Source organism: Cyanistes caeruleus, chromosome 26, assembly GCF_971803275.1.
Source record: "Cyanistes caeruleus chromosome 26, bCyaCae1.hap1.1, whole genome shotgun sequence".
In the NCBI taxonomy this organism is placed as follows: Eukaryota; Metazoa; Chordata; class Aves; order Passeriformes; family Paridae; genus Cyanistes; species Cyanistes caeruleus.
The window spans coordinates 2,561,084-2,577,245 of NC_141726.1; the positions used below are offsets into that span (position 1 = coordinate 2,561,084).

The 16,162-nt window shown below is 54.5% G+C and overlaps 3 protein-coding genes across 8 annotated transcripts; all 3 read left to right on the top strand.

Moving 5' to 3' along the window:
* Nucleotides 1-5: 5 nt before the first annotated feature.
* On the top strand, nt 6-3,449 carry SNIP1 (Smad nuclear interacting protein 1). Its single transcript, XM_086863828.1, has 4 exons — nt 6-172; nt 245-347; nt 801-1,399; nt 2,002-3,449. The coding sequence occupies exons 1-4, from the start codon at nt 21-23 to the stop codon at nt 2,264-2,266; spliced, it is 1,119 nt and encodes a 372-aa protein (XP_086719954.1). The 5' UTR covers nt 6-20; the 3' UTR covers nt 2,267-3,449.
* A 968-nt stretch (nt 3,450-4,417) lies between these two features.
* MEAF6 (MYST/Esa1 associated factor 6) lies at nt 4,418-10,930 on the top strand. 6 transcript variants are annotated; one of them, XR_015279438.1, is made up of 9 exons: nt 4,418-4,567; nt 4,683-4,798; nt 4,878-4,965; nt 5,319-5,364; nt 5,885-6,077; nt 8,862-8,891; nt 8,995-9,052; nt 9,652-9,685; nt 10,145-10,930. XR_015279438.1 is itself a non-coding variant. In XM_086863831.1 (8 exons), the coding sequence occupies exons 1-8, from the start codon at nt 4,472-4,474 to the stop codon at nt 10,151-10,153; spliced, it is 612 nt and encodes a 203-aa protein (XP_086719957.1). In that variant the 5' UTR covers nt 4,418-4,471; the 3' UTR covers nt 10,154-10,930. The 6 variants fall into 6 exon arrangements, 4 of the variants coding, with proteins under 4 accessions (XP_086719957.1, XP_086719958.1, XP_086719960.1 ...); XR_015279439.1 differs by lacking the exon at nt 8,862-8,891; XM_086863831.1 differs by lacking the exon at nt 8,995-9,052.
* A 204-nt stretch (nt 10,931-11,134) lies between these two features.
* Nucleotides 11,135-14,548, top strand: LOC147649263 (uncharacterized). The gene is made up of 7 exons (XM_086863914.1): nt 11,135-11,146; nt 12,507-13,073; nt 13,222-13,312; nt 13,395-13,561; nt 13,645-13,747; nt 13,980-14,042; nt 14,164-14,548. Exons 1-7 carry the CDS (start codon nt 11,135-11,137, stop codon nt 14,463-14,465), a joined length of 1,305 nt encoding a protein of 434 aa, XP_086720040.1. The 3' UTR covers nt 14,466-14,548.
* Nucleotides 14,549-16,162: the final 1,614 nt, after the last annotated feature.

Consider the following 16,162-nt stretch of genomic DNA (forward strand, 5'->3'; position numbering starts at 1 on the left):
TTCCCGTCGGGACGGGCGCCATGGAGGCGGCGGAGGAGCGGCGGCGAGAGCGGCGGCGGCGGCGGGAGGCGGCGGTGAAGGCCGAGCGGCGAAGCCCTCGGCGCAGTCCGTCGCCGCCGGGCGAGGAGCGGCGGGGCCCGGCAGGCCCGCGCGCGGGCAGCCGCGGTAGCAGGTAGGGAGGCCCGGCAGCTCGGCACCGCGCTCGGCCTGGCCCCGCCGCTCAACCCCTCCCGTTGTTCCGCAGGTCGCCCCGGCGGAGGAGCCGGTCCGGGCGGAGGAGCCGCTCGCCGCGAAGCAGGAGGAGCCGCAGCCACAGCCCGCACCACGGCGCCGTGAGGGTGAAGCAGGTGAGTGGTGCTCTCGGTACAGCGGCGCCCTGCGGCTCCCGGACACTCGGCCGGGCCGGATACACAAGGCGCCTCTTCACTTGTCGCTTCAGACTGGGCCCTGCATCGTGCCCCATGAGCAGAGGGAGGATCTGGGCGAGCCAGGAGCTCCTGCTGCCCAGCTCAGGCTGTGCCACCAGTGACTGGAGCTCCTGTTCGAGCCCAGCCTGTGCTACAGCACAGGCATCCCTGGGAGCTGCCTCCTTTTCTCAGAGCAGGTTACCCTGCCTGTTCCTGGTGCTTTATTTGATGCAATTTGTGGGAACCCAAGCAGTTTGGCAAGGAAATCTGTTCCACATTGTGTCAGAGCTGCACACACACATCCCAGTATGTGTTTTCCCAGTGTGTAGGACTGGGATTTTCTGAAAGGCCAAGGTAGATGGGCTGCTCTTTCATTCTGATTGTCCCTTCCAGGAGCGAGATGATCACTGTCGCAGGGGGAATGAGGAGCGGAAGCAGAGGCACCCATCAGAGCAGGAGCACCGGCGGGACAGGAGCGGTGACCGGGACAGGAGCAGTGACCGGGACAGACACAAGGACCACTCAGACAGAAAGAAGAACCCCAGTGACAGGCTGGGAGCACGCGGCCACGAGCGGGACGTGCAGAACCTGCGGGAGCAGCAGGCAGAGAGGGAGTTCTACAACGAGAGGAGGCGAGAACACCGGCAGGGCACCGAGGGTGGCGGCGACCAGAACGCAGAGCTCTGGCAGCCAGAGAGCAAACCCAAAGAAAAAGCCGCTGCAAACAAGGAGAAGCCAAGCTTCGAGCTGTCGGGGGCGCTGCTGGAGGACACCAACACTTTCCGGGGTGTGGTGATCAAGTACAGCGAGCCCCCCGAGGCGCGCATCCCCAAGACGCGCTGGCGCCTGTATCCCTTCAAGAACGACGAGTTCCTGCCCGTGATGTACATCCACAGGCAGAGTGCCTACCTGCTGGGCCGGCACCGCCGCATTGCCGACATCCCCATCGACCACCCCTCCTGCTCCAAGCAGCACGCCGTCTTCCAGTACCGGTGAGCAGCCTGAGCAGCTTTGGGAGGAAGGCAGCGCACAAAGCAAACGCCTTGGAATGTGCGGCGAGTTCGCTGTGGGCATGTTAGAAATGGAATTTATTGTGACTGCTGCAGATCATCCCAGCAGTGGGCAAATGTAGCTGAAATTCCTGTCATTTAGCTGGGAGTAGAGAAATCGCATAGTGGGGTTAGACACAGCATGGGGTATGAGTCCAGGCTGGGAATAACCCACCAGGTGTGATGGACAGTAAAAGCCTTTCAAGGAGAGGTTTGTTGGTTTACTGTCTCACACTGATGGCAGCTGTGCTCTGATGCAGAGTGGGCTCCTGCTGCTGCTGCCAGCAGTATTCTCTTGGAGAACATCTGTCCCAGTGCAGGAGTTGCTATGTTACATCCCCAGAGGTTTAGGGAATGATGCAGCCTCTCAGAATCTGCTCTGTCTCAGAGGTTCTTGTTGATCTCATTGGGCTGTTCCAGTCTTGTGAGGGATGAGCGTTCACTCCACAAACCCACCTGCTCACGGAGCACAATTTGTGTCTCACCTGCTTTTGGAGCATGTTTCCTGTCTCTCTGGTAGTTCAGGCAGTGCTTTTGTTTTCCAGGCTGGTGGAGTACACCCGAGCTGACGGCACCGTGGGCCGCAGGGTGAGGCCATACATCATCGACCTGGGCTCGGGGAACGGCACCTTCCTCAACAACCAGCGCATCGAGCCCCAGCGCTACTACGAACTGAAGGAGAAGGACGTGCTCAAGTTCGGCTTCAGCAGCAGGGAGTATGTCCTGCTCCATGAATCCTCAGATAAATCTGAGGCCAATGCAAAGGACGATGATGAGGATGAGGAGAAGGAGGAAGAGTCTGACAGTTAACAGATGAGGAAGAAGTTTGGGAGAGGCAGAGGAGAGAAACTCCTTCCAGTTGAACGGGACTGGGATGTGAACACGGAGCATTGCAGCACTGATGCCTCTTGTTGCCTTAAAGTCATTTCTCTGTTGCTGGTCTGTTCCCATAGTTTGTTTTTGGGGGCTTTGCTCGTTATTCATCTTTGATAGTTTTGCATATCAGGAAATACAGCTTTACTTCTATTTTATTTTTCTCCCAAGAAGCCGAAGAGCACCTGGACATGAAAGCTCTGGTGCTGGAAACCCTCCACAAGATGTTGCCAGACTCTTCTAGCAAACCATGTCAAACACGGACAGCATCTGGAAAATTATTTTTACAGCTTGTTTTGTTATAGCCCTTTGAAAATGCTACAGACTAAAAGGTTAGTTAGAGAGTACCTGATGCACATCCTGTTCCGTAGTTTGCCAAATTTCTCTGCCTCCTGGGAGTTCTGACAGGAGAATTTACCCAGATCACTGCTAAAATGGCAGAAACGTCAGAAAGACCCTCTTGTATTTGTATGTTTTTGGTATTTAATTTGCCTCACGGTGATTGAGGGATGGGCATTTCACTGGAATTCTGCCTGGAAATCACAAGGGAATGTGAAACAGAAGTTAAACAACTCCTGGAATTTCAGGTGATGAGACTGTGACCCAAGTTTCCTGTTCCCACACATGATGCTGAAACTGTCCTGGATGTGGAGTGTCTGGGTTGAAAGCTGGAGCCCTTATTTCTGACCCCACACCAGGGTTTGTGTCAGACAGAAACACCTTTGATAGGGTGACATGTTTTAACCAGTTTGCACTATTTAAGTTCTCTTTTTATAAAAACTTTCCCAAGCCCCTTGTTTAACACAGTGAATAAGTCAGTGTTTAGGGAGAGAAGCACCAGTCCCGCTCCCTGGGAGTTGCAGAGTCTTTGGTGTCTCCTCCATGTTGCTTTATGTTCAGTGTGTGTGTCCCACATTTTACTGATTCACCTGGGTGTTTGTGGTCTCACCTGTTTGTCCCTGCTGTGTACGGACTGTACACAAAGGTGCTTGTTGTACACATTGATGGTGTAAATATGGGGCATTGCTGTGGGGTTTCAGATGGGTAGGATGGGGTTTGAGCAGGAGGAGCTCCTTTATATCTACTCCAAGGGTTTTTAAATAAACAGTTTGTAAGTTTAGCCCTGATTGCTTTCAGTTGTAATATTTTTCTATTTTTTTTTTCACTCCAAAGAAATGAAGTTTCAGTACTGCTTTCTGTAGTAAAGAAAGCAAATAAGTTAAAAACTGCACAGTTTGTATCCTGGAGAGGCCGTGAGTATGGGAGGTTTGTATTGCTCCCCTTGGCCGGGCCTTTCTCACCTGAGTGTGGCCAGGGTGGCTCATTCTGTGTCCCCTGGGACGGTTCACACAGGAATGTGAAGTGACAGAATTGATGTACTGCAGAAGTGCAAACTGGCCCCCAGTGTCACTGCAGAGGATCGGAGTGACATGGTTTAATGGGATCATAGAAAGTTTGGGGTTGGAGGTGCCAGGAAAATCAGTCCACAAACACCAGAGGTTCATGTCGAAAGAGGAGACAGAGCAGTTCTGTAACTTTATTTGAATAAAGAGAGAGGCCATGGGGCATTTCCCCTGGGGTCTGTCAAATTTTTGGAGAACACAGCTTCCTTTTTACCCCAATTTCCTGGCCTCATATCCCTGTCTCTTTCCCCATTGCCCGAGGTGCTTGAGAGGCTCAGACTTCCCAAATAGCCTAACACAGCCCCCCTTCTAATGTATATCCCCCCTTTTCCTTGTGCCAAATTCCTGTGGAATTGATGGTTCTTCCCATTGTTTCTTTCATCTCTCAGGATCCAATTTTATTTATCAGCAGACCTACAGTACATCTGTAAAGACAAATCCCTCTCATTCCATTCGTCAATCAGTGCAATCCTTCCCCCTGTCTATCTCCCAGCGCTAGTTTTATCTACCAGCAGAGTGGTTTATAAAGACAAACCCCTCATTCCTTTCAGAGGGGCCCCCAAAGGCGGCAGAATCTCGGGATATCCGAATTATTCCGGCTGGCACGAGGACGGAATATTGCGATTTTTGAGGCTGCCTCATCCCGGTGGCCGCGGTGCCCCCGCCCCTCTCTCCTCTCCAGCGCCCCCTGCGGCCGCAGCCGGCAGCGCCCGCCCCGCCCCGCGCAGGCCGCGCCGCCATGGCCGCGCTGCACGCCAAGGCCGGCGGGCCCCCGCAGATCCCGGACACCCGCCGGGAGCTCGCCGAGCTGGTGAAACGCAAACAGGAGCTGGCGGTGAGCGCCGGGGAGGGGCTCGGTGCGGTGCGGGAGGCGGCGGAGCGGCTCGGGGAGCGGCGGGCCCGGAGCGGCGCGGCCGGGCCTGCTCCATGCGCGGCGGTGTTCCCAGCAGGAGACGCTGGCAAACCTGGAGCGGCAGATCTACGCCTTCGAGGGCAGCTACCTGGAGGACACGCAGATGTACGGGAACATCATCCGCGGCTGGGATCGCTATCTCACCAACCAGAAGTGAGTGGTGGAGGCGCTGCCCACCTGCCCGGCCCCCCCCGCCCGCCCGGCCCCGCCATCGCGCCTGTCTCTGTTTCAGGAACTCCAACAGCAAAAACGACCGGAGGAACCGCAAGTTCAAGGAGGCCGAGAGGCTCTTCAGCAAGTCCTCGGTCACCTCAGCAGCGGTGAGGGCCGGGATGAGCCCTGACCCCATAGCCGTCCCTGTGCCCACCTCTGCCCTTATCCCTGTCCCCATCCCTGTCTCCGTTCCCATCTCTCTCCTTGTCCCTATTCCTGTTCCTGTTTTATCCCCATCCCACCCTGCAGCCTCTTCCAGAGCTTTTCTCCGGGTACCTGGGGGGTGAGAGGATGCCTGTCACTGCTGTCACTGTTGCCCCCTTCCTTTGCCTCTGCCCCAGACCCCCTGGGTCACACGGGGCCACGGGCACTTCAGAGAGAAGTGTGTGACCTGGGCTCCCTGCTTTGGGTATTGGGAAGTGAATCCCTGCTTGGCTTGACATCCTGTTTGGTTTTCCAGGCTGTCAGTGCATTAGCTGGAGTCCAGGACCAGCTCATTGAGAAGCGTAAGTCTGTCGTTTTTCTCTGAATTTGGGAAGGATTACGCTCTCCCCACCATTCAGCCTTGTCCTAGCCTTCAGATCTGGGCTGGACTTGGGCTCCTGTTCCCAGTCCCTGTGTTTGCTGCCCTCGGGCTTCTCCTGGCTGTTGACTTCCCAAGTTCCTTCCACACTCAGCAGGGCCTTTTTTGTGTGTAAAAGGGATTGAAATTGGTTTGGTGTTCTTTGGAGGAAGAGGCTGGACGAGCTGAAGCACGGCATCGCTGTAGATGTGTCAGTCACAGGAGGTGTGGGGAGGGACTTCTCACCTCCAGGATACAAAACTTTTTTCAGCAGCAAATCTGCAGCAAATAGGATGTGGTTCCTCAGTGCTGAGGAGCAGCTTCCTGTCCATCCTGCAGAGTTGTTTCCCAGGTTCTGTGGTTCACCTGGTGCTGCAGGGCTCGGGTGTCTCTGCTGCTGTTCTGGGGTTGTTTCTCCCAAGGGCAGCTCACCCTGGTGCTCACCTGGGTTTGTCCTGCTCTAGGGGAGCCAGGCAGTGGCACAGAGAGTGACACTTCTCCAGACTTCCACAACCAGGAGAATGAGCCCAACCAGGAGGATGCTGAAGAGCTGGATGGCTCCGTGCAGGGTGTGAAGCCTCAGAAAGCTGCTTCCTCCACTTCCTCTGGGAGCCACCACAGCAGCCACAAAAAGCGAAAGAACAAAAACAGACACAGGTCAGTGGGACCAGCAGCCTGCTCACCACACCTGGACAGTTGGCTGGGGCTGGATTGAATTTGCTGCCTGAGGGGAACCAGTAACACATTGGAATAACAGGCAGCTGGGGTCAGTTGTTTGGGTGGTTTTCCTGGTTTTGTAACAGGAGGGGAAGGTGCTGAGGAAGTTGAACAAGCAGCACAGGGTGCTCACTCCAGCTGTGCTTCTGGGCAGCTTCTCCAGCTCTCCCATCTCTCCAGGATAAAGCTTGTTGCTTCCAGCAGGTCCTGACCTCCTGAGCTTGTTGCTTGGTTTCTGCAGAGCCCAGTAGGATAGGAATGCTAGTGCTTTCTTTGAAGGAGGGTGGAAAACAAATGGGAATGTTTTTGGGGTTTTGGACACTCCCTGTACCTGGAATTCCATTCCAGCCCCTTCCAGCTCCCATGTTCCAGCCAAGTCTCAGTGCTGGCATAGAGGAGTTGCTTTGTCACCTTCACCTCAGAGTGTTTGTTATTAAACTGACCTGAAATTCATGTGAAACAGATTCCTTGAACTCTTTTCTGGTTGGATTTACCTGTCCAGCTCTGCCCCTAAGGTGTAATGAGGGCGATGAGCTGGTCCCTGTGCCCTCAGCCCAGGCTGCTGGCAGTACCAGTGCCTGTGAACCAGGCCCTGAGGGAGAAAAACCGTGCAGAGGAGACACTGCAGAGCTGTGCCCCTCTGGAAGGATTGCTGAAGCTGGTGCCTAAGGATTTAATAGAAGTAATGGAGCTTCTAAAACTCTCTAGTGTCTGTGCTGGCTCTGAGCTGTTGGCTCTGCCTAAGGACAGGCAGGCTCTTTAAGGGACCTATGATGCAATTAAAGAAAGGGTTTAAAGTGGTAAAAGTTTACAAGGGGAGCTGGGGACAGTTGGGGTGGGGAGATGAGGTAGGTGCAATGCTTGAAAAATGCTTAACTCCTTTTTTTGCCTTCATTAAGTGTTGAGTCATTAGCGTGTCTTTAATTCTTAGGTCAGAATTTCCTTCCTACAGCAGCCTGAATTGGGCAAATATCCAAAAGGACTGGATGTCCCTTTGGTTCCTCATGAGCTGGGAATCCAAAGAAGTTCAAATCTCTTTTTTTGCCTGTAGATATTTGGAAGAAGTTCAGGAATAACACAAGAAACTACATCCGTGAACAAGTCCAGAGAAACAACCTGTAAAACTGAAGTACAGCTTAAGAAAACTGCCATTTCAAACAAATTATAGAATATTCTCCCTGGACAAACCATGGCCAACAACATGGTGGGGTGCAGGGCAGGAGCTGGAACTGGCATAAATCCCTTTGCTCTGGTCCATGAGCCAGACTTTAGGGACAGGAGCTGGGGGGAAGCTGCCCCCCAAAAGGTTGTGTAGCTCTGGGTTCCTTCACATGCCCCCTCTGCAGCTTTGGCTGCTGCTGCCAGGCCAGGCTGTTGGACAGAGGAGCCCTGCCCTACTCACCTGTGGCAGCATCTGTGTTCCCAGGCCCCATCAGACACTCTGAGGGGCTCAGTGAGGCAGGAACTGACTGTTTGTAATGCTTAGCGGGGCCAGATAGATAATTAAAAAAGATAAAAAAAATCGTTAAATTTGTCTGTAATAAAAGCTCTGTTAAAATTGTGATTGCTGTTACTGACTATCCCCTAAATTTTGGCAGATGACACCAAACAATTCTCAAGTATATTTAGGCTAAAAACAGCCCAGCAACAACACAGTCCCTGAACGTGCAGCGAGGGTGTTCCAGGCCCCACAACCCCACAGGTGCTCCAGCCAGACTTTTGGGTCTGTCCCCTGAGGGGTCTGGCATGAAAAAGAGAAAAATAAAAAGAAATGTTGGCTTTTCTCTTTATTCAGAAGCTCTTCCATTTGCCAGCACGACTCTGGGCTTCACTCCCCCGTTCCTGGAGAACTGGCAGGGGCTGGGAAAGGGCCCTGCAGGAGCTCGGCCCCGCTGGGGTTCCCATGTGGGGAGCTGGCTCAGCACAGGGACCTTTGGCCTCACGTGTGGGTGCAGAGGCTGTGCTGTCCCTCTGCTCCCTGCCACACCACAGCAGGGCCAGAGTGGATGTTTTCTGTGTACTGGGCTGTTTCCACAAGTGTTTGAGGGAGCCCAGCGCTGTTGGCTCAGTGCAGTCCTGGAGAGGGACTCCATGATCGATGTGTCCCGAGTGGTGTCGGTCTTGGGCAGAGCTGTGGCACTTGTTTGAGTGGTGGGAAGGCACCAAACTGGTCAGCTCTGGCCAAACGTGCCAGGTCAGCAGTGCTGGGGGTGTGGGGGGAGCAGCCCAGAGCAGGGCTGAGTACCAAGCTCTGTGCCACCTCTACCTGAAGCAGCTTTGCCTTGCCCTGGCAGCCCAGCCCCTCCCCAGCTCCCTAAGCCCACCCTGCTTCCTGAGCCCTCACTTTGGTTTTCCAAGCCCTCGGGTTCCTCTCCTGCCCCTGAGCTCTGCCCTCTCTGGGTCTGGCAGCTGCTCCTCTTTCAGCTCCTAAAATCCCCTGCAGAAACTGAGCCCACCTCTGCTAACACCTCTTGTTCCCAGAAATCCGGTGGGGAGGGGGAGTCTGGATTGCCAACCCAGAGTGCTTTTTTGTGTCCAGCCCTCTGGTTAAGATTATCTGGTTAAGATAATCTGAAGAACTTGATGGTGTTTGAACAATGGCTTTATTATTTATTTTATTTTATTTTTTTAGCAATCTCGCTAGGGTGGCTAATCAATTAATTGATTTAATTCATTAGTATATTAATTTCTATTGCTTTCTTCCTTTCAAATGCTGCCCCTCAGCCCGTCTGGCATGTTTGATTATGACTTTGAGTAAGTTTGACTTGAATTAGTACTTGTGCTGTGTTGTTAGTGTGTAGACACTGATGTGCCTTTTGAGACTTCGCTAACCCCTAGTTTATCTGTTTAATTGTAGGTATGTATATTAGGTTAGGCTGGGAAGTTTTTTTTAAAAACAGAAAAGCGTGATGGAGGTAACATTTTATTTAATAACTTCAGCAAATTATAAATTAACTTCACTCTTCTTTACCTTTCTGTTTCATATTTAAATAGATAAAACTTTTTAACTTTAAAATTTAGTTTAAAAACTGATTCTTTTGACTTTGCTGCTTAAGGAGATAAGTATAGACTTGGGTATTTCCTTTTGAAAAAATGCACTAAACTCAGTAATTGTGGCTTATATAATCCCTGTCACCCTAACTCCTCTCTCTATCCAAGTAAACAACACTCACACTATGTCTGGCTAATTACCTGTGGCATAGTTACACCTCTGGCAGATTAAATTAACATAGAGCATGCCTAATTCCCCTTGTTCACCTGCCTAAGTGCCCTGTGATTGATTGTGCCCCTTGATTAACTGTCTGGGAGTGGATGGAATCTGCTTTTTGGCAAATAATACCTCGACTCTCCTCTGCTGCTCTTATGCCCAGTAACCCTGGGAACAGCGCCCTGGCTCAGCCAGTTGGGAATGGATGGATTAACCGTAGTCTCTGTTGTAGCTGTGCCCTGTGCAGTAACTCTGGTGTTGGGTCAGGTATTGACATGGACGTTTCTCTTGTCTTTCCAACCACAGGATTGATCTCAAGTTAAACAAAAAGCCAAGAGCCGTAAGTATCTGTGCTCTGTCTGTGTTTTCATTGCTCGCTGGAGGGGCTGGCTGACTCCCAAGCTTTAAAAACCCTCCTGCTGCTGTCATTTGAGTTCTTACTGTCATGGTTGAGGAGTTACAGTGTGAGATAAGCATTGTCCCCTGGCTGTGACAGCAACTGAGCCCAGGTGGGCTGTTCTGAACCCGGGTCACAGATAACTCCTGTGTGCTTCTCATGGAAAAAGCTGCTTCGCATCCTGTGATCATTTCATGATCTGGAGCATCAAAAGCATCTGGTTTGAGTTGATACTCCAGGTTGGAAGGGTCCATCCTTTTCAATATTTAGCTACAAGAAAAAGATCTGTTTTGCCTGCAGCTAGTGGTGTGTGAGATGAGAGAGGACTGAGACCACCCAGCTCCAAGAGCAGAATTGGAGGTGGGAAGGTGTTAACGTGCATGTGCTGTCCTTTCTCTGCAGGACTACTAGAGCCATCAGTGCTGATGCTCCTGGGATTTAGGTCTGTGACTCCCCACTGAGAAGCCCTGAAGCAGGATGGCAGCTGCAGCAGGAGTGACTCACTCTAAGGGACTTGGATGGGGGGAGGAGATCCTGGACCATGTATTTTGCGTCATTTTTAAGTCACCCAAGTTGCAGGAAGACAAGCGTGGTGTAGTAGTTGCAGTAGTTCTGAATTCTTGACTGTTCTGTGCTTCCACATTGGTCAGGAACTTCCTGAAACGGCTGATACTGCTGCCCCCCTGTCACCTGCAGACCCACAGAGAGGCATTTTCTTTTCCACTGGAATTGGGGTAGGATTCAGTGTGTCCCATCTGTATTGTGAGACTTAGATTACTTTTGTTGCTGATATTTAGCTTTGCGGGTTTGTTTTTTGTTCTGGTTTTTTGTTTAGTTTTGTTGGTTTTGTTGTGCTTTTTTTAAAGCTGAAGTGTATAGTTACAAGTTGACTTTGGGTTTCTTTGTTTAGTCCGTGTAGTGGAAGGTTCTTCATTTTGTGGAGCAGCTCTTTTGCTTCTTAATCAAGCAGAGAAGAAGGTAGTTTAACCCTTTTCTCTTACTTTCATTTTGAACACCATCTCCCAGTACTCCTCAGTGTGTTAGGTGCAGGAAGGGCCAGAGCTCAGAGCCAGCTCTTCGCTGTCATTGACTTTGGGTGGGTTCTCTTTTTAATACAAACTTCTGTCATTTGTACATAAACAATAAAACTTCCATGTTTGTCTCTTCTCATGGTTTATTTAGTCCAAACTTTGACTCCTGGTGCTTTTTAGTGTTCACCTGCCTTATGGGGACTTTGCTGGAATTCTTCCCCTTCCTTGTCCCATGGCCTTTGGGAGGTTCACTTGGTGCTTTCTGTGCTCGGCGTAGCTGTAACCAAGTTCTGCAGGGAGTGCCAGGCTCTGATCTGCAGTTGTTTGGCTGATCTGGCTGCAAGACAGGAATGGGATGTACATGGTTCTGCTGGTGAGGGCATATTGCTTGCAGGGATGAGCTGGCTGGACTGTCCCTGGAGCAGGACAGAGGAGTGAGGGCCAGGTGCTCCTCACAGCAGCCAGGTCAGAACCTTGGTGTTGCTGTTGAACTGAGCCTCACTCAGAGTGGGGGGTTGCCTTCTTTATCAGTGCTGGGATGTGTTTGTGTAACCCCTGCTCCTGGAGGGAGATGTGGGAAAGGGGCCTTAGGAAAGGGGCCATGGGACAGGGCTGAGCCCTTGAGTGTGCATGGCCCTTGAACACTCCAGGGTTCATGTCTTCTGCTCCTCTGGGGTTTGGGGTCCTCCTCAGCTCTCTCCAGGCACCAGGAGCAGAATTCTGATTTGGGCTGTGTCTGTTGGGGGATCAAGGCAGCTCTGGTGTTGTTCCCGGAGGGATCTGGCTTATCCTGCAGGGAGCTGGCTCTGCTCAGGGACTGGTGGCTGCTTCTCCATGGGATAGAGCGGCTTAAAGGCCAAGCTGCAAAGCTGGCCTACTTCTGTGGTTCAAGTTACAGGGTTTAAGTACAGGGGGTGGAAGATCTAGGAAAGAGCATAAACTACAAGGCCTTGCTCCTCCATAGTTCTGGAAAACAAGAATTCTCAGTTGATGGTTTAGATTTCCTGGCCTCGGTATGAGAAGTTCTGCTGCTGCTGCTGCTCCAAGTAGGGATGGCTGGAACACCTGGATTTCAGAGGCTGAAGTCTCTGCTGCACCTCTGACCACAAGGAAAGCTGCCAGACTTTTTTGTGTGGAACATTTTGGAGAAGCAGCAGAGGGTGGGTGTAGCTCAGAGCCTGTGTGCAGGCAGGGCCAGCTCCCCATTCCCTGTGACACATTGGGGTGCTGCAGGGACAATGGGGACATGCAGCCATTCCTGCCTCTGGCTGTGTTTGTCACTGAAGGAGGGGACAGCCTCTTCTGCCCGGCTCGATGTCTGATGCAGCAGCCTGAAGGGGGACATTGATTGGGGCAGAAAGAAATGGCAAACACTTGATTCAGTCAAAGGATCAGCTGTTCCCGGCTGGGTCCTGACTCCAGCAGTTGTGCCTAAAACTTCCATCTGACTTCTGAGCACTTGTGTTTTGCTTCCTGAAGAGCCTGAGTGACTGAAGACCCCCAGAATGGCCGGTGCCTGGGCATAGGAGTCAGAGGGAGCTGCACAGGCTTTACCTGAATGCTCATTAAAGCTAAAAGTAGTGGTTAGAAATGTATCCTGAGTCCTTTGCTTGTGAAAGATAAATCCTGAGCAAAGAAAAGCGTAGAAGAGCAGCCACTGTCCTTATGGACCCCAAAGGTGGAGCGTTAGGGAAGCGCTAATCCCTGCAGAGCCTCGTCACCAAGAGGATTAGGCAGGAGTTGATCTGGTCACCGAGGGGCAGGAGGGGCCGGTGCATGGCTGGCTGAGGGGGCCCCGCAAGCGCTCCGGTCTCCTCTCGCCGTGCTGGCTCCTGGCGAGCCGGACAGACCCTGGCACGTGTTGGCATCGCTCATTGAGTGCCCGGGGCTCTCAGTGGCGTGTCCCGGCCCGCAGGAGCCATGGGCCGGCAGCGCGCACCGCCCGAGCCCGGCTGGAGGCGGCTCCTGCGCTCCGGCTGCCGCTGCCTCCTGTCGCTCTGCGGGACGGCGCTGCGAGGACTGCGGGGGCTCTGGAGCCTGACGTGGGTCCGTACCACACAGCCCCTTCCCCAGGGACCCCCACGCACCGGAGCCGGGCGCTGCTGGGATGCAATCGCTGCAGGGCTGCGGGACGGGGATCTTGGTCCCAGGCTGGTTCTTGGCCCAGGCTCTGTGCCTGTGCCCGGCAGGAGCCCTGGGAACGCGGGGCTGCACAGGGCGGCTGTGAGCCCTCCTCTCCCCAGGTCCTGCTGATGTGCTACAAGAGCTGCTGGGACGGCGCCTTCCAGGTCACCGAGCAGGTAACTCCCGCAGCGGGAAAGGCCCCTGCCCACCGAGCCCCGGGACACAGCTGAGCCCGGTGACAAACCCTGCTGGCACCAGGGGGGCTCCCCAGACAGGGCTGGTGCCTATGGACACACAGTTCCCACTGTCCGTGTTGGCTTCCAGCTCGGCACAGCCCTGCAGCTGAGACTAGACAGGAGTGAGGAGGAGGAGGAGGATGTGGACTCAGATTCTGCATGGGAGCCTGGACAGACAGGTGGGTCCCTGGCCCAGAGGTGTCCCTGGGGCTGGCAGGTGCCATGGGGGTTGGCAGGAGCTGAGCTGTGGTGCCAGGGCAGTGGTGGGACAGCAGTGGCACGGTGATGCTGGCGAGGCCGTGCTGCGGAGGCTGGAGGCTCTGGAGGCCGATGTCCGCTTCCTCTGCACCGAGCTCGGCGCTGAGAAGCTTCTGTGGAGCAGCCGCTTCCTGGAGCTGCTGCGGGAACAGCAAAGCCTGCGCCAGCGGGTGAGTCCCCCGGAGGCCCTGGCCCCCAGAGTCCCCACACAGACACACAGTCTGACACCATAGACCCTCACACCCTGCTCCAGCTGCAGGAGCTGCCATGGCGGTGGAACAGTGGTGACAGCCCCGAGCTGCTGGGGGAAGCCGAGGATCAAAGTGCCAGTGGGAGTGAGGGAGAGAGCCCAGAAGGTAAGGGCTGGGAATTGTGGGGGAGCACAGGGAGGCAGTAGCTGGGGAGGGGGTAATGTGCTAATGGGCGGTATGGGGGATCCACCAGCTCCCACCTGGGCACTGGGTGGCACTGGGCAGCCCAGGGAAGTAGGTGCTGGGAAAGGGTCCCAGCTCTCTGCATCTGTTCCCATCAGGAGCCTGGCTGGGTGTTCCCACTGGTGTTCCCTCTCTCTCCTTTGCTCTTTTCCAGGATGTCAGTGGATGGAAGCACCTCGGCAACCACGTGGCTCCATCCAGCATGACAGGCAGAAAATATAAGTGAAGGTGTGAGCAGGGCCTCAGCAAGCCAGGAAGGATCCACACATTCGGGATCCTGCGGGACACAGGCCAGGCTGCAGTCCTGGCTGTGTCCCCGTATGTGCCTCCATCCCTTGCTGCTGGCTGGGCTCAGCCCCATCCTGCAGAACTGCAGCCATTTCCCAGGAGCAGGAACCAGCCAGAGGCAGGTCAGGACAAGCCACTGGCCCTGAGTCTGCCCCAGGACACATCACAGCCCTCCCTGCCCAGGGCTGCCAGTGCTCCACGGGGGCTGGCTCTGGTGAAGCCCACCGAAGAGCATCCCCTCCTATTCTGCTCCTTGTTGGGAGGTTCTAGGAACAAGGAGTCTGGTCAGTGCCAGCTGCAGTCACCTTGCACTGGGGTGAACCATTGCAAAACTCACCCAACGACGTCCTGATCGATGGTCAGATCCGTCCTCTCCAGCAGCTGCTCCCGCACACATTGCAACCCTGGGCCAGCTCCTCCCAACAGCAGTCGAGGGCAGCCAGCTCCCCAGGCACAGCTGGCAGCCCCTTGCTGGGCTGGGAGCAGCAGCACTGCAGGGAGCAGGGCTGAGGGGCTGCCTGGTGCCCAGGACTGGCCCGGCATGGGGGGCTGCATCCTGCCCCACGCTCCCACTGTTCAATACAGGCAGCCTCTCTCCATCGGTTGTGTCTGCCTGGTCTTTGCCCAGCAGAGCTGGGACAGCCGCTCCAGTGCCCTGCAACAGCCCCCAGCTCTTTGGGGAGGGGGACAGGATGAGCTGTGGCTGAAGCAGAGCAGGGATCAGCAAGCAGGGGCTGGGGCCAGGCTCCAGCAGCAGGCAGGATCGGCAGGGATCTCTCCTCCCAACGTGCCCGTGCAGCTCCCACATGCAGGGAACTGATGCAATGCAAATATCAGCGGCCTGACTCACCCTGCACCCACCTGGCCCCAGCAGGGTGGAGGTGGCACGGCCCCGTGCTACTCAGAAATACCAAAGTAAACCAAATCCTGCAAATGAGCTGCTCTGGGGGCCCTGTTGCACTGAAACCCCAGCCTTAAGCTGTCCCATCCCTCCTCCCGCAGGAATCCCAGCACCATCCATGCTGAGACCATGGGAGCACCAGACAACAATGTGACAAGGTCCTGTTTATGCTGCAGCCACCATTCAGCTCTCCGTGGCAAGCCTTGGGCTGGAAATCCCCAGCCAGGACAGGGGCCAGGAGGCAGAGGGTGACATCAAGCAGCATTAGCCACAGCCACCAGCTCTGCACCCCCACGGGAGCAGCCCCTCACCACAGCACCCGCACAAGGCAAGAGCCACGGAAACCTTTCCCCAGACAAAGCCTCCTGACCTATTGCTTAACCTGAGGCTGTATTTACTCCAGCACACTTGTACAGTACTCCCCAGTGCTGGTCAGGGGCCTCAGTGGCTTTGTCAGGTGGGCTGAGCAGTTGCTGCTGCCCCAAACAGGGCTTTGGCTTCCAGGGGCAACCCCTGGCCTTGGGGAGCACCGGGCTATTCAGGGCCCTTAGGAAAGCTTGTGAGAGAACTGAAAATCAAGTGGCTGGAGAGCTAGTGCTGACAGCACCTCCACCACCACCCCATCCCAGCCTAGCCTCCCCCAGTGCCCTGGGGCAGCACTCAAGCTCATCCCCAGCACCTTTCCCTTCTCCTGTGTGCAATACTGACTGCAGTTAGCTTCCTGCAGTCCTGACTCACAGGGAGGCTGTGCTGCAGCAGCACTTTGGGATGCAGGGCGCAGAGCTGCTGCCATGCTCAGTTTCCCACAGCCTGCACAGGAACCTTTCCCATTCCTGCCTCTGAAAATGCTTTAAAATGTTGGAACTGAGTTAGCCACATCCTGGAAACCCCCAATGGGAGGAACCAGCTGAGTTCAGATGGAAGTTTAGGGAGCAAGGACAGCATGGGGCTGTGGGGCCAGGGAGAGGTAAGCAAGCCCTGGAGAGCAGACTGGCCTGCTTGGAAGAACCAGCCTCACCTGAAGCTCAGCACGAGGGTTCAGTGGCACACAGCTGACAGGATGAGGGCTGGGAAGCCCCTGAGCACAGGAAGCCTTCAACAGGCCCATGTGTGACCTCCTTTTCTCCAAGCTGACACACAGATCTGAC

Bases quoted from the DNA above. Each gene is read 5' to 3' on its own strand.
- SNIP1 (XM_086863828.1), top strand. From the start codon at position 21: ATGGAGGCGGCGGAGGAGCGGCGGCGAGAGCGGCGGCGGCGGCGGGAG. The intron at 173-244 runs GTAGGGAGGCCC...GTTGTTCCGCAG, and splicing joins GCGGGCAGCCGCGGTAGCAG to GTCGCCCCGGCGGAGGAGCC. The intron at 1,400-2,001 runs GTGAGCAGCCTG...TTTGTTTTCCAG, and splicing joins CACGCCGTCTTCCAGTACCG to GCTGGTGGAGTACACCCGAG.
- MEAF6 (XM_086863831.1), top strand. From the start codon at position 4,472: ATGGCCGCGCTGCACGCCAAGGCCGGCGGGCCCCCGCAGATCCCGGAC. The intron at 4,568-4,682 runs GTGAGCGCCGGG...TGTTCCCAGCAG, and splicing joins AACGCAAACAGGAGCTGGCG to GAGACGCTGGCAAACCTGGA. The intron at 8,892-9,651 runs GTAAGTTTGACT...TTCCAACCACAG, and splicing joins ATGTTTGATTATGACTTTGA to GATTGATCTCAAGTTAAACA.
- LOC147649263 (XM_086863914.1), top strand. The intron at 13,074-13,221 runs GTAACTCCCGCA...GTTGGCTTCCAG, and splicing joins CCTTCCAGGTCACCGAGCAG to CTCGGCACAGCCCTGCAGCT. The intron at 13,562-13,644 runs GTGAGTCCCCCG...ACCCTGCTCCAG, and splicing joins AGCAAAGCCTGCGCCAGCGG to CTGCAGGAGCTGCCATGGCG.